Source organism: Rhipicephalus microplus, chromosome 7, assembly GCF_043290135.1.
Source record: "Rhipicephalus microplus isolate Deutch F79 chromosome 7, USDA_Rmic, whole genome shotgun sequence".
In the NCBI taxonomy this organism is placed as follows: domain Eukaryota; kingdom Metazoa; phylum Arthropoda; class Arachnida; order Ixodida; family Ixodidae; genus Rhipicephalus; species Rhipicephalus microplus.
The window spans coordinates 32,854,786-32,871,787 of NC_134706.1; the positions used below are offsets into that span (position 1 = coordinate 32,854,786).

General features: G+C 43.3%; 1 protein-coding gene across 1 annotated transcript; it reads left to right on the forward strand.

The window, feature by feature from the left end:
* Nucleotides 1–3,594: 3,594 nt before the first annotated feature.
* Nucleotides 3,595–16,152, forward strand: Cluap1 (clusterin associated protein 1). Its single transcript, XM_075868959.1, has 11 exons — nt 3,595–3,746; nt 3,835–3,946; nt 4,013–4,097; nt 5,351–5,539; nt 5,650–5,745; nt 6,707–6,790; nt 8,664–8,797; nt 10,362–10,503; nt 11,902–11,998; nt 14,197–14,258; nt 15,085–16,152. Exons 1-11 carry the CDS (start codon nt 3,725–3,727, stop codon nt 15,244–15,246), a joined length of 1,185 nt encoding a protein of 394 aa, XP_075725074.1. The 5' UTR covers nt 3,595–3,724; the 3' UTR covers nt 15,247–16,152.
* Nucleotides 16,153–17,002: the final 850 nt, after the last annotated feature.

The window sequence follows — 17,002 nt, forward strand, 5'->3', positions numbered from 1 at the left end:
GTAGTTTATGTCTATAAAGTTATACTCCTTCCCCTGGGCTTTAGTTGAAGCTTTGATGTAACGTTTCGTTCCGTAGGCACTCTGCCAGTTCTGTTTTGGCATCATCATGCATTGGCATATGGCTGAAGCACAAAGTGCAGAGTGTTGACGAAGTTAATACAAATAACATTAGGTGGTGGCATTGCACGGGGTCATTAATGAATGCGCTTCATTGACTGCACTAAAGGATTGTGCTTTCTCAGCAATACCTCCTCTTTTCTAGATTGCTCAATGCACCTTACAATGTGTAGTATCGTTCATTTGTTTCTGTTCGCAGGAAATTGAGAAGGCTTTGCGCGAGGCCGCAGACACCATCGACGAAGACGTCAAACAGCTCCAGGAGCACATTGAACGTCTGAAATGAGATTAAGTGACTGTACATAATTGCCTTTAAGTGTTCCTTGTTTGTATTAAAATTGTTTCGTGCTAGCATTGGCTTACTCGTATCATTCTAAGGTAAACTTTCTCAGGTGAAGCCCGTCATAATGCACAGAATCTGGCGACAAAGTACGTATAAGACGCGACACCTGCAAGCGCAAAGAAATGTGGCCCGTTGAAAGTGCACCCAGTCCCAGTCACATGTGTGTCCATACCCTCTTCATCATGGGCTTATCGTCGATCGGCCGTTTTTGATGCGATCCCTTATTGAGGTCACTTCACGGTGCCACATTTCATTGTTGCCTGGATATTAATGCACGACCGTCATCATTGTCTGTAACAACTGAGGTGTTGTGATGCGAAGCATGTGGATGAAAGACCCAGTATGGAGGAAGGAAACAGGTAAGGGTATAGTGCAATGTGATAGAAAGAAAAGTACGACAGATCGTCATAACAAAGTTGCATCGTACACGAAAATAAGTTCGCTATATCTGAAAATTTGTTATAAGGGTATATTCCTAACACTATGTCTATTGCAGGACTATTTCCTTATTTACCTCATTATAACCTATATTTCTTTATATCTGGGTTCGTTATACTGAAGTTAAGAGTGTATCAAGTCTGGCACAAACATACCAAACTTTGCTTTCTCCCATTTTCCTCGTTGGGCAGCTAGATGTTTTCTTTTCCTCATCACATCCGTATGTCTTAGCTTGAGTGTCCACGGTAACTATAGCTCAACTCATTCTGGTGAATGAAGCTGCGTTTTGAGACTGCTAGCTCTTTCTTGTGGTCTTATTCAGCAAATATATGAGCCTCATGATGTCACTCAGGAGTGCTTCACCACTGGTTCAGGCTTGTGTGCATCTGCTTTTGAGGAGGAAATGCCACAGACTTATAAAGTTGTACCTGACTGTACACTTTTCCATGGGAGAGGAAAATTGCGGTCATGATGGGCTGCACACGAGAGTACGAAGGCCGACGTTACAGCCTCTGTGGTGCATTTCTTGGGGGCGATGCCAGTTTTTAACGCAGCCCAGAGAGGATTATGGGTGGCACTCGGGAGTTGTCTGTGAAAAGGTTTGTAGTGTATCAACGTATGGGAAGTCCTGCCTGCGGTTTGTAGCCTTGAGACCTCCTTCTGCATATTTACCTGTATTGCATTCTCTTAGTATGGTAATACTCGCGACATGGTAATACTCGCGACAAGAGCCTTCTTTTTCTTGTATACTTTATGTATTGAACCTGCCATAGCACCCCCCAAAAGCTTTCTCTAACAATTTGGTTTTGCATAATGTTTGATATGTGGGATTTAACGTCCTAAAACCATCATATGATCACGAAAGACGCCGTAGTGGAGGACTCCAAAAATTTCGACCACTCGGGGTTCTTTAACGTACACCCAAATCTGAGCGCACGGGCCTACAGCATTTTCGCCTTCACCGAAAATGCAGCCGCCGCAGCCGGGATTCGATCCCGCGACCAGCGTGTCAGCAGCCGAGTACCTTAATTAGCCACTAGACCAGCGCGGCGGCACGTGCTTTTGCATTATGCCTTGCAGTATTAAAGATATTGTAAGCTTTCTGCACCTCGCCTAGTTTTGCATTGTCTCCGCGATCGGCCCACCCTCGACGCTTTGACCAAACATGACATCATACGATAACTATAGCGCGAGAACAAAATGACGACACAGAGACAAGAAGGACACGAAAGACACTTCTTGTCTCTGTGTCGTCGTTTTGTTTTCGCGCTATAACTATCGTCATGCCATACCAACTAGCCCAAGCTGCCACACTTACAAGAAGGACACGAAAGACACTTCTTGCCTCTGTGTCGTCGTTTTGTTCTCGCGCTATAACTATCGTCATGCCATACCAACTAGCCCAAGCTGCCACACTTCTAAGTGACATCATACGCGTGCGCACAGGGAGGGGAGGGGGGGCAAGGATAGCGCCATACATTGGCATGATAAATGGGGGGGGGGGTGCTGCGACGAACCTTCGCCCCCTAAAGGGGAAAGTCATGATGACCTCGCTGTGGTTACGTCATCCCGTGATGACGATTTCTCGCGTCACACCTTGTTGATGCCACGTTACTATATAGTAACGTTGGTTGACGCCGCCAACGCTTTCTCCCAAGCTGGCAGGAAAGACCGTCGCTGGCGCACGAGCTTCCCGAGGCGCGTTAACGGTAAATCCAGGGCACGACTTTACGAGGGCGGGCAACCAGCCATACCGATTACGTCACCAAATGGGGAAAATAACATATCTCAAACCACAAAGCTGAGACAGCGCTCACACAAAAAGCACGCTCTTAAAATCAAACGCGCGCGCTTTAAAATTACGCTTGGCTTGGCTTGAATTGGATTTACTGGCTCAAAGGCTCAGCTAAAGTGGTACTAAAATCATGGAGTAAAGATCAAAGAACGGAAGCCCATAGCAGCACGTACTGCAATATTGACCGGAACATAAAGCATTTTTTACACCCTTTAGAACCAGAAGTTTCGGTACCCACTATTCCCAGGGTGGCATAAAATGAAAATTGTTGGAGTGAAAAGTATTGTCAAGGGTGAAGCTTGAAGGGGCATGATAAAAGAATCAGCGTTCGGCCAGAGTCCTTGCAGTGAAGGACTCTAATTCGGCGAAGTCATGGAGCAAGGAATGGACGAAGTAGACAGAGCGCTTTCGCGTTTAATGTGAAAACGTTTTCAGGTCCCATGCTGTTCGAAGAGTGTTTTAGTGTTAACAGTTTTAAATTTCGATGTGGCATTTCGTCGGGAACACCTATATATACATTTTTAAATCAACGTAGCCCTTATACTAACAGCTCAAAGCCACTTGATATGTATGTGTACACTACCGAAAAAGAGAAATTGTTTCAGAGTTCTCAGGAGGGCACGTTGAGTTAAGTCATTATGGCTATGACGTATTAAATAATGGGGCACTGATATAGACACCACCGGTCAAAGGCTTATTAGCATTTTTTCACACCACGGCGTACAGTTTCAAAACCACAACAGGTTCTGATGTGTATATAGGGTTCAAACCAAGAGTTATCCACCCCCAGTTTGACCTGAGCGTTCTATGCCTTTAAGTAATGAACACGAATCTCAGAGGCTCTTTTCCGCCATGATTGAAAAGAGAAAACGGGAGGCGTTGTCATGACGACGGCGGAGCACAAACAGCACGCGTACATTGCGGGAAAGCAATCTTTGCAGGCGACGCCTACTTCGACAACATTACACAAAATAGGCCGTAGCAGCAGCTCGGTGAAACGTGATTTCAAGTACGGCGTGCATAGATAAACAATGTCTTACAGAGAACTAAGAAGTACGGAGTTGCCCTTTCAGTTAGAAACACTACGCATGCTTTCCTGCGAGTGGTTTTCGTTAACTATTTCATCTTTTTTTTTTTTCAGACTTCACTGAAATGACCAGAGCACTTGGTTACCCGAGGCTCATCTCGCTGGAGAACTTTAGGACGCCCAATTTCCCTCTCGTGGCGGAAATTCTGCAATGGCTAATGAGCAGGTATATATAGGCGCGCTCGATATGCGTGACATCTCGTCACATACCTGTCACACTCGCGTCTCCCAGGTACGATCCCGACATCGAAGTACCACCCGACATTGACACGGAGCAAGGCCGAGTGATGTTCATCAAATCTATCGCTCATACAATGGTAATTTATCCCGATCCACTATTCCCCTATGATGAGCTTTATAATTTGTTCCTTAATCATTCTGTATTTTCTCTCGCACGCGCATGATTTGAGGGGAAAAAATAATGCGTCTGCATGCCTAGCAAGTCTAAATGATTCGTTTTTTCACGATCTACACTTTCTCTTCAGAGTGCCTTCTTATTTCTTTTCTTTTTTTAACGCAATTTATTTTAGCTTGCACGATTGCGTATATCTTTTTTTCGAAAGCTGACTTCTTCGCAATGCGACTCTTTGTGCGGTAAAGCCAACTTTTGCAGAATCCTTATATTGTGTGAAATATGCATGCATACTTCGCTTATCGAGGACACTGTTTTAAACACAGCTTAGCCTTAGATGACAGGGTGGTTAATTCGCGCCTGACAGCTAACAGCCTTGCCACCCATTTACATATTCTCGTAGGGTTCCCGCGTCTCAACGGTCGACCAGCCACTTTCTGAAAAATAAATCATGGAATGCCGCAAGGATAAAGCTTCACGCCGGAAAGCGACAGTGACGCTGTTGAAGTTCTGGCATCGTTGAACGATTTGAACATTCCCCCGTCTCTGCGTGCGCGTGTGTGGCACACACTCAAGATAGCAAGCCAGATATTTGTTTTCCGGTTAACCTCCCTGCATTTCTACATTCATTTCTCTCTCATGCGCTAGTAGACCCACACAAACACACATTTTTGTTTGCAAAACCAGTAAACCTGGCACAACACCAGGCAATTAAGAGGCTGCGCGCTTACACATAAGTACTTGCGTTCTAGCTGTGCCATATTTACACCAATTCACATTATGCAATAATTTAATAAAAGCTAAAGGAGAAAAAGTCCCACAGTGTACACTGTGCATAGATGATTACATACATTATATATCCATATGTGCACAGGAGTGTATGCTGGTGTGCTGTGAGGTACATTTTTCATTCTGAATGATGAAACGGCGTTAGGACAAGATGAAGTTGAGAAGATGCAAGCATGCCACTGCGAATGCGTTAGCATATCGGGTCAGGCTGGTTGGTACGTACTGATTTTGATTAATGAATCAGTGCTAGAAAACACAAAAAAGAGGCAGATCCTCTTGCGTTCATCTCGTTTTAGCATCGTTTCATCATCCAGTGTACCAATTATAGTGCAATTCAATGCGCTAATATGCTACATTTCTCTGAAGAGAATATTGAACGAAGCTTTACACATTTTAAAATTTATTTTTCTCATATTCCGTTGCTCACAGGCCACAAAAGCACACCTGAAACTGAACACGCGCAAGCTGTACATGGCCGACGGATACGCCGTGAAGGAGCTTCTCAAAATCACCGCGCTGCTGTACAACGCCATGCGAGCCAAGACGGGAGACGAAGATTCGAGCGGCGCTGATCTGAGGGTCGCCATGCCTTACCAAAACTACGACACCGCGTCAAAGGTACGCACAGGCTGCTTGCTCACTTTCAGAGCGAGTGTTCCAACTTTTGCGACTCCATTTTTGTTGTTTTCATGAGGTAAATTGCATTCATTTGCATCATCGATTTGCAGTTTTCTGACTTGAAAATGACGCGTCAGCTGGCTTCCGAAATAACCCAGCAAGGTGCCGTGCTCTACGACCGGCTGGCTAAGGAAGCCGAACTCAAGGTGTGCAGCTCTAACCTTTTTTTTATTGTCACAATGACAAAAATTTTGAAGTACGCTGAAAAATTAGCCACTCGCACAACCCACAACTGTACGCTACTTATGTCTTTAGTTTCATGGCATTCACTTTGTTTCGGTAAATTCATAATGCCTACATCACGAAGATTTTCACCTGCACTATTTTTGTCAGTTTACACTATGGCATAATCACATATTTATGCCATATCAGTTTTCTTTTCCTTTCATACTTTGAACTTGTGCTCTCTCTAGCATCTGTGACACTTTCACAAATGTATTTATCTTTTTCTCCTGCTACACTTGAAATGCAGGTGCTTTAATATCAGAAGGTTTCCCTCCCCCACCCACCTCTCATCAGTTTTAGTAACTATTGGACCCCTGATTGTAATACATGTATGCATGTTTCTTTTTTGTTATTGCTTTTGTCTACCTGCACTTGACACTTAACATGGTTACGTAACATTAGCAGGCGGTCTCTCTCATCAGTTTTCAAAACTGTGAAACCTCCACATGTAATGCACATCACTAAGAATGTAATGTAATATGCAAGGAAACTAAACAGACTTCGTTCGGCTTGACTACCGAGTGTAAAGATGTTGAGTGCTTTGCATACGATTGCACATGCCAGGGTAGTGCATCAGGAACAGAAACACTGATTGGTACTATATTTAAAACACCTTATGTATAACTTTGATTGTGATTAGGTTTATGCTGCAAGTTTGAATAATATATGTAGAATGTTTCTTGGTAAACATAATCATTAAACTAGAAAATAGATGACTTGTGATGTTAATACGTCGCCAAGTGTAGCTGGTTGACATCTTGCATTGTTTTTCATAATGCTTTACGTCAGGCCCACTTTCTGCATGGCCACTTGCCAAACAAGTGCTGCTTATTTTGAAACACACTTTACATCAACATTTTTCATTGTTGCTTTTTTTTTCAGGAAATCCGGACTGCCACTTTGTCCAAGCAGCTGGAAATAACAGACATTGAGAAGTGCCTTCAAGATGCCATCAAGGCTGTGATTGTGAGTCCGCCTCGTCAAGCACGGGCGATGCCTTGCATTCTCATATTGCTCTAGGCATGACCAATGCGTCTAATGATAAGTGAAAGGTGCATTATGTAGGTTTTCGCATAAGGCAAGGTGTAGGTATGGAAGGACAAATGTCTTATACAAGACAGAACATAAAATGCCGCTCAGTTCAAAGCCTAATTCCAGATAGGAAGAGCCACAAATTTCTTCCTGCCCACACCAGGTGTGAAATTGTACATATTGGTAGCAGAGTCCAATATCTGCACTTCAGGTGGCGCACACTCGTATGGAATCTAAGGTTGTCGAAGTCTCTCGTACGCGACAACCAAAATGAGCTAGAACTGTCAGGACCACTTCGTTGCCATCCATGACATGCTGATGCTGTCAAGAGATGACACTGTTAAAGTTAACCGAGACAAGGTTGTCAACATTCATAATGCTTTAAGATCGCTCATGACAAAGTGAGTGAAACGCTCTTTAGGGTGAGAACTTCAACCAGAGCTGCGTGGAAATTCCTTAAGGGTGACAATCGCTCATGACTAGCTGAGGTTGTCAAACCCCAGGACCAAAGTCACTTAAACGAACGGAGGTGGCTAGGCTTCCCTAGAAGGCCAGTAAACAATCCCAAGGTTCAAAAGTTGTTATAAAAACAAATATTCACACCTTTGCTTTATGAACAAGCTGCCGCAAGAATTTTGCCAATACCTACTATATGAAGAAAGTTACAGGGGTTGAAACATCGGTTTCAGCCGAAATTCTCGCGCGGCTTCGCCACCGTTCTCCCTCACGGGGAGGGGTAGCCCGTCTTTGGGACTTGTTTAGACCAATTGACGAGCTGTGTGCTACGTCAAGTCGTCGATCGGCGACTCTGCGTCACTGCGCATGAAAGGAGGATTGGTCAAGCGTAGGAAAAGAGCGCAGGAATTTTTTTTTTTAAATGGAGGCTCTGTGCAGCGGGCAGTGCTATATTATTCAAAAATAGTGATAGCCACAGTATACTCTACGAACTGCCGAGCTTCTTTGGGAGATGTAAAAAACATCAAAGCCTGTTGACTAGCCCCGCGATTATTGAGCTGAGACAGCCAAGGTTGCTTCAGGCAGCGGTCACTAATAAATGAGATGAGGTTGTCGAGATTTTACAGGCAACAACCATCTGTGACAAAATGGGGACAGTTTTTTTTAAGTTACAACTACTCAAGCAGAGTGGAAGTTTTAAAGAACTAAAAGGCACCCATCACTCAAAGCAAGCCGATAGAATCTGCACTGCTTAAGCATGACAATCACTCATGAAGAATGGAGGCTGGTCATCAAAAGCTCTCAAGGGTTACGTCCACTTGCACAAGCCGACTGTGTTGGAATTCCTTGTGCAATGACAATCCTCTGCAACTGATTAGCTGAGACTGTCAAAACTGCTTTCGGGTAACTGTCCCTTGTGAATGAAATGACGTCAACTTTCTTTACAAGTGGCAATCACGTGCAACAAACTGAGTACAAATTTTTTGAAAGCGACATTTACTCATGCAGAGCTGTTGAGATCACTAAAGGGTCACCCTCACTCCAAGCAAGCTGATGGTTTTGAAATTTCTTTAGCGTGATAACTGTCCGCTAACAATGTATGTAGTTTGGTTGTCAACAACAACAATGTTCTGCCACATCATTCTCATGGCTTAGAGAGTTCGTGAAATCGTACAGAGCTGCGACGCTATTGAACCTGGTATAATAGGTCTTTACATACAGAAAGGAATTGATGAAAGAAAGCACAAGCACTATGTCCACGGATTCACCACGATTTGCTCTTATTGGTCACCAAATGATTAAGCATCGTCTTATCAGGTCATATTTTTGTTTATTTTTGTCGCCTGCTCAGGAGCAAACAAGCGAGCTTCAACGTCGAATTGAGTCGGTGGCATCCGACGAAGCCAACCTTGAAGCCAAAATCGAAAAGAAGAAAGCCGAACTAGAGCGAAACCAGAAGAGGCTCGCAACACTTCGAGCAGTCAGGTTAGTCTAGGAGAATTAGAGTATGGCTTCCATGTACTTCATCTTAAATCATAAGCTTGCGCAGGGTACCCCTTTGGGGGGGGGGGGGGCAAAGGCTTACTGCAGTGCCCCCACCCTTCAAGTCAACTCTTAGGTGAATAGGAAAGGCAGCTGCCCCCCCCCCCCCCCTCCCTTGTCTGTAGTGCGAATGCCCATTCCTTCAATCACGTTTTTCAGTTCAGTTCAGTTTATTCATTCATTCAAAATACAAAATTAAGATGATAACTTTATCATCTTAAATACAGGCATATTACAGAGATATGTTAATTGGTCATTCTACGATTTCTTATATGCGTTTCAAGAAATTCAGTCACTTTTTTGTTTGCACAACTTCCACCAAGCTCCTCATACCCGATGTCTCACGGGTACGTTGAAATAAATAAAGTATATTCTATTAAGTACTTGTTGTCCAACAAGCCGGAGAGTCTAAAAAAAAGGCACGAGTCGGGGGATATGGACGCTCGTAATGAAAAATTCATAAACAGGGGACATGCTGAAGCCAGCACATTCCTAGTTAACGAATTTTTCAAGTCAAAGAGTGTGTCCTTTATCCACAATTCAGAGCCAAAATTACGAGAAAGTTTTCTATTTCTTGCTATTTGGTGGGCAATGGTGATGAGGCTTCTTTAGAGTAAATGTGAGAATAACATTGTTGATCCCTGTCACAAGAATCAGTAAAACACAATAGTGAATCTTGTCTTCGCAGGAGTACGGTTAATTGGTGAATATTATCAGTGGCTTTATGTCCCAAGATTGATTGCTAATTGTACATTGATGCATGTATAAGAGATTGCACAATGTCTATTGGTGTTTAGCAGCTATAGAACCATCTCGTGCGAATGCACACACGTTGACGCTTATTGGCACATCTCCATCCCAACGATTTAACACCAAAAATCGTAATTAAAACAGTGACGTAACTGCTGTAGCTGACATACACTTGGCCACAGCATATGCCGAGACCCACACAAAGATGGCACCGACAAACTCACAACTTGAGTACTTGATTTTTACTCATTGAAAGCACCATCCTGGGGTTCTTTAACGAACACCTAAATCTAAGCACACGAACCTCGGGCATTTTCGCCTGCATGGAAAATGCGGCCACAAAGACCAGGATTCGATTTCACGACCTGCGGGTCAGCAGCTGAACGCCTTAGCCGCTAGACCACCATGGTGGGTTTCCAGGTCATCCAAATCAATGAAACATTTTCTCCTGGTTTCTCTTTGTTATCGGCTCATGTGTATTTTGGACGTCATATTCGTGAAGACGACAATGTCAGTCAAGTCTCAATGGACACTGGCATGAAACACTTCCGTGCTAAAAATATTGTTTCTTTGACTTGATGTGGTTTTAGGAGGTGGCAAGCACAGCCTAGGCTGTATATCTTATGATGTGTCCTATTCCAAGTTATAACTATGAGTAGAATTAGAATTGAAACTTTCTTTTATAAAAACTTCTGCAATGTGAATACCCTTGTCATTTTTTTTTGGTTCTTTTTCGGTGTCCGTGCATCTTGAAAAGGCCCGCATTCATGGACGAGTACGAGAGAATTGAGGAGGAACTATCCCAGGTGTATGCAACATACGTGGTCAAGATACGATGCCTGGCCTACCTGGAGGAACAACTTGAGGAGCTCGAGAAAGCTCAGAAGATCGAGTTTGCCGTGAGTGCCTCTCAAGTCCCACCTGAAGACACGAAACGCACCTTCTTAACATCATCGCTATACAATACACTCTCAGCAAACGGGAATTTCTTAAACATAATTGCTGCTTAAATGGCACTTGCCCTAATATGGTTATTTTTATACTTTTATTTCGAATCCCTGCTAGTGCTTCACATTTTTTACCTGCCTGTGCTGCTGACATTCTGAGATAGTATCGAAAGTTTCGCGCTTTTTTAACGTTACAGATAAATAATTAAAATTCCGACTTTTAATACTTTTTTTTCAATGGTATGTCGTTATTTAAAAAGTACACTAAATAGCCACATAGAACATCACTTTGACGAAGGAAGATTGCTACTCACAATCCATTCCTGAAAAAAAAAAAAAAAAGTCATGCTGCAAAACAATCAAAGCTTGTTATATATATTATTTACGCCTTTACCACGGAACTCGGAGCATGTTTCAAAAAATCGATTCGAGATTCGTGCTGCAAAAAAAGTCTAAAGAAACCAGCATAAATACTATAGCAGTATTTCAAATTGTTACCAACGAATACCACAATCAAATTGATTGATTGATTTGTGGGGTTTAACGTTCCAAAATCACCATATGATTTTGAGAGACGCCGTAGTGGAGGGCTCCAGAAATTTTGACCACCTGGGGTTCTTTAACGTGCACCCAAATCTGAGCACACGGGCCTACAACATTCCCGCCTCCATCGGAAATGCAGCCGCCACAGCTGGGATACCACAATCAAATTGCTCCTTACTATGGTTTTGGGTATTAACACTGCATATCTTAGCAAAGCCGCCGTGCTTTTGCATACCAGTAACTCTGCAAATAAATCCTTTTTATTCATCTCAATTCACCTCATTTAAATTACGTACGTTACAAATTAATAATTTGCATTCTTTCTCATTAAGATTCAACAGTACACTACCAGCACTGAAGTCACCCTGGCTGTCAAAATTTAAATAATTGCTACACAGTACTTGGCCTGTACGGGTCCTACAGCTCCTGAACATTTTAACTTTTGTACGATGTCAAACATGACACTACGCCCGAGTGTAGTATGAGAATCAAGGAGCAACTGTCCCAAGTTTACACAGTCAGTTAGACGGGATATGCCAATGCATTCACAAGCCTATAGACTACCATAGGATCTTTCATGTACTACAGCGTTAAACTCCTGCATGCAAATGTGCTAGTCGCTTCCTAATGGTGTGTCGTATTCAAGTAAAAAAAGAGAAGCGCCGAGTCACAAGGTGTAATAGACATACACTTCGCCGAATACCCAACAAGTAGTGAAATATTAATCAAACTCGCATAACACTTTGTGTACGAATGAGATCGCATGAAGGTGCATCAAGTATTACAAACAGTTAACCAATGTTTTAGGTACGCGAACAGAGGATGAAAACTGCGGCACGTCCGAGCGACCAAGATCTGGGCAACAAGCAAGACTTTGGAGAGGCTTTGGGACTGGGTGCCGCAGGTGAGGTCTTACTCGATTGTAACGTGCTGACAAAGTGGGCGACACGATCATGCATGCATATGAAGTTTTCAGCCACCAGCACATTTTTGGACACCGGCACCAAGTGTCGTAGTGACAACCACCAGGTGTATACACAGAGCGCTGTGTTTTGAGAATAAATGGCTCAGGAGTAGTATAAAAATATTAAAGGTTCTACGCAATCTTCCTACTAACGCAGACAAAAGAAATCTGAACATAGGCACTGCTTCATTGCTCATGCCATGCAGTGAAGCATTTCCCGATCTTCCGGAGCCACAGGTGCACTCGTGCACTTCTCACATAATTTTTCTTTAACGAGAAGAGCTTGCTTGTGTTTCAATATAGATGGATGCCAACAATGCGAGCAATGTATAAATCAATCAGATGTCCAATGAACTTCACCACTCCGCATGCCATCCCCTCTTTCCATTAGCCACTTCTCCCTGCATGGGTTGGCGTTTCAAAATATGCATAGAAGACTATTTATTTGTGTTTTTGCAGATAATATAGAAAAAAAACTACATTACGCGTAGTCCTAAAACGTCTAGCACCGCTCTATTGCATGGAGCCGAGATGTGCTCCAGCAACCTTTTTGTGAGCCAGCGCCAGTGCTGGCTCGCAGCCGCCGCTAGTTCGCAGCCGCCGCTAGCGCACTGTGCCAGCACCAGTGCGCTGTGCCCAAGCGAGATGTGGACCTCGCATGTAACCATAGCAAGGATACGGTTGCACAGAAAGGTTAGCAGCTACGCATCTGGGGCGAAGACCACTTGAGGTTGTAAACAAAACCAACCCCTGAACGGATGCAGATGTCCCAGGCTGATGCAAAACATCATCGCCGTGAGAGCTTGAGGCCGAGTTGGAGTCTTCTTCAGACTCAAAGCTTGTTGTCACTCAATTCAGGTGTGGTCGCAACACAGTTTCGAGCAGCAAGCCTTACTCCCAGCGCATGTGTGCACCCACACGCATGCGGACGACGCTATAGGAGCGACCAGCGACACTGATGTGGCCCTGTGTCTGATATAACAGTACAAGCGAAACTGAAACTGTTTGGAAACTGACCGAAAGGGCCACCTCCACATGTTATACGTGCAGCGGACCTTCAAAAATAACTTTTTTTGAAGAATAAGCCTTTTCAAACTCCAAATAGCTCCACTAAATAGCTGGCAATTATTACTGCTCAACACAGTCACTTTGCAAAAGTGATACCATAATTTGATATTTGACTTGGAAGGGTTCTTTTGATCGCAGAACTGTTACTCAAGCATAACAAGTGGCATGCATTTCTCTCAAGTGCATCAGCCAAGAACATTTTCTCAACACAAGCACATAGGTTCGTGATTAGGTCAGTCAAACATCACTTCACTGCCATAGCGGGCAAATTAAAACTGATTCTGAAAGTTCAATGGCTGTACTAACTACTAGAATGTTCTATGTGCACGAAAAACAAATTAAACATACTGAAAACGATGATTCAAAGCATTGATCACCCGTGATTAACTTGAATAGACATGGTAACGCAAGAGTTAAGGGGCCCCTAAACGAATTCATAAAACACAAAGAATGAGCATGTTATCTCCTCCTGGCATCTCGTTTTTTTTTTTGTTTTTCTTTTTTCAGCCCAATTAGTGATGCCATTTGTCCGTTTCCGCTATATCACAAGAAAACAGGCCCACCATTGGTTTGTATACGAGGGACTTGAGCCATGACTATTACCTACCCTGCTTTTTTATGCAGTAGCATATCCGTTCCATCTTGTCTCACATGACTATTGTACGTGATCTACCGATTTCACTTTGTATTGTGCACTTTCAACTTTGCAACTGGAAATAAACGTGTGTAACTAAAAAGCGCGGAATCATGATAGGCTCAATGCTTAACGCTGGCACTGTCCACATCTTTCATGAAGAATTAAGTGGTGAGGAGGAGACGGCGCCTGTTGGGATGGCAGCCGAGGCAAAAAAGACACCCCCTTCATCTTTGACCTCGGTAATTTAGGGGCCTTGTAAAGACCGATTACAAAAAAATCTACATGAGTGCCAGCCTTTCCGAGACTGCTTCAGTTGAGTACGCTACTCAATCACACAGAATTAAGATGTGATGAAATTTTTTTCTATCTGGTCACTCCACTGTCACAGCAGTGGGCAAAACGCATTCTGACCGCGAAATGTTTGTCTACGCAGATCCCGAAACCCGCGCCGCGGCAGGGAGATTGTTGTTCGGATCCATGGCAGGCGGCGACAAGGTATGTCAAGTACATCAAGGTTGCGTGTTACGTCAAGTTGCATGTTTACAAAAGCTGCACCCTATTTTTGCTGCCCAGAATTGCATCACATGCCTTGACGCGTATTTCAATGTCAAGTGCGGAAGCTTGAGTCTCAGACATGCAGCCTAGAAAGAGGTACACAGAAAGAAATGATGTTTTAGCATTGGATGATAAGCAATTATAAGTGTGCAAACTATAGAGATGTAGGTCTATCTCAGCCAACGACTGAATAGCGACTGTACTTGTACAGGGCACCACGTACCGTGATGCCCTGTTTGCCCAGCTCCAACAAACAGATCTCACACCGGGAGTAAAAAAAGAAGATGGCGAGAGTACTGCGACCGAATCAAACACACTGCAACAGCGCTCATGTCCTTGTCTTTTTGTCATCGTTCCATTCTCACGCTATAACTATCGTCATGTCATACCAACCAGCCCGAACTGCCACACTTCTAATGTACTTGTCAGCCTCAGTACAGCAATTAAAATTACATATCAAGTCAAAGTTCGTGCACATGACATAACATACATTATTCACAATGAAGAATGCTTTTGAATAGTGCTACAATATATTGTTATGTTAATATAATGTAATGTAATAAAATCTAATATGTAATTAAGGCAGTGCTGTACATAACAATGCAATATTTCTTCAGATGAGGGCAGGGTCTGCTGAGAGTCTAGGAGTGTCTGTCAAGTAATGCAGCTTTGAAACTGTAAAATATCTCAGAAGTCGGCATTTTCATTGCATTTTGAACATGACAATTATTCGAAAGCATGTCGAATGTTCCTTCTTTTCGCTCAGATCCTCGACTCAGACTCTGACCTTGACCTCGAAGGCGAGGACGAAGGGTCGGACGGATCCTCGGACGACGACCTCGAGCTTGACCTCGAAGCCATGGGTGGCATCAAGCCTCCCAACAGGCGCTCCCAGTCACAGTTCATTGACAGCGACAACGACTTCTGATGCACTTGCAGTTGCTCGAGCGATGATGCATTCGAGCGAGATTCGCGCTATTACACGCCACACGCTTGTCTTGCATCGCACTAAATTATTGGGGTGCTTTAGAAGTCGTGCCTTTGCGCAACTCAAGGAATGTTAGCATGTAGATGTCTGCAAGTAGACAGCCTCACTCCCTCCTTGCATCTTACTGTAAACGACCGTGATTTATTTCATACACTCCACTGTTAGCATCCCCACGAACAAAAGACTTATTCTCAAAAATTTCTGCTTAGTTGCAAAAGCTTTGAGTAAAAGATCAATCGTACAGAAGCTATATAGGGAGCGATTGGTTACATCATTCTACACATGTTCACGAAATGCACAGGTGCTCTAGAGCCTCAGTTAGCATGCAGTTCAATAAAACTTTAACTGGGCGAATTGGTTCATACTTCAAATGAAAACTGGTATGAACGGAATTACAAACAGGGACCAAGCGTGACGAACATGTACAGATGCAAACTTTCTAATGACATTTATTTTTCACAACTCTTCAAAAGTATATATGCGTAAGCAGATAGTACGCGAAAAAGCGGCCCCATGGTCACAAGCCAGCAGATTACATCAAGGCATGTCGTGTGTGCCTTGTTACAACGAGGGGTGCTTAACGTACCCCCGTTTGCAATTCTGCATATACCAGTCTTAACTTGAAGAAAGAACACAACTTGAGATTTGGTGGCAAGTTCTTGTCAATTCACTTTTGTTTCTTTTAACGCGATAGCCTTAAAAAGCTTGTTTTGTAGAAATTCTGCCGTCGGCATAAGCGTCATTGTTTGTGAGCGAAAAATCATCATCTTGTGTGTGACTGAAAAATCAAGAACGATGCAAATAAAATAAATTGATAAAAAATCCTGGAGCAGAGTTGGGATCAAACCCGGGTCGTTTGCGTGGCAAGCGGATGTTCAACCACACGGCCGCGTCTCCGCTTGTGAAAACAGTGAAAAGAACTTCCTCTGCTTGGAAATGCAGTGAAAGTATCTTCACGATTCAGAAGCATGCATGTCCTGAATACATGCTTCACAATGCAACATGAAATAATGCAGTAATAATGTGTGCTACAAGCGTCTATTGCCAACAGGCGTCAAAATATGGGATTACCGAAATGGCTTCGTGGTTGAAAGCCAGTACCCCACTACAAAAGGCACACGCTACTGCACCTATTTCCTTAAGCCATGTATAAGTGGGTGCGTGGCAAATTCGGAAAGATTTCATGGACTAAGTGTTTGAAGTACTACGCACTAGGGACAGGATATCGCTATTGCGTTCAGCTCCTAAAGACGAAGCCTAAGGATCCCCCAATTTCTTTGTCCAGTTATAACCACAATTCCACTAAAATTTACAAATAAAGTCTCGTATGTTCTCTAAAGCTTCAATACCTGTTGGCTTTATCGATTCAGGTCTTGTGTTTGGTATGGTCGCTAAAACCTTGATATAACGAACCAGGATATAACCAATTATTGGCAATAATAAAGTAAATGAAGAATAGCAGTTAGGTACAGTGATACAAATACGTTAATAACAAATTTTTCAAATAACGAAGTATGTTCTCGGCAGATGTGACCATGTTATAACGAGGTTCGAGTGCCTATAAATAGGTGCTGTGTACACACTCACGTGATGAACTGGCCTTTTTTTTTTCTTAAAAAAAATTGATGCCGATCCGGGGGGAGGGTAATTTGCTGGAGAAAGAAAGCCACAGGAGTTATAACAGCAAAAATAACGT

What these genes read in the sequence shown, in the direction of transcription:
- Cluap1 (XM_075868959.1), top strand. Translation starts at nt 3,725, where the DNA reads ATGTCTTACAGAGAACTAAGAA. An exon ending in GTCTTACAGAGAACTAAGAA is followed by an intron (nt 3,747 to 3,834) that starts GTACGGAGTTGC and finishes TTTTTTTTTCAG; the next exon opens with ACTTCACTGAAATGACCAGA. An exon ending in CTAAGGAAGCCGAACTCAAG is followed by an intron (nt 5,746 to 6,706) that starts GTGTGCAGCTCT and finishes TTTTTTTTTCAG; the next exon opens with GAAATCCGGACTGCCACTTT.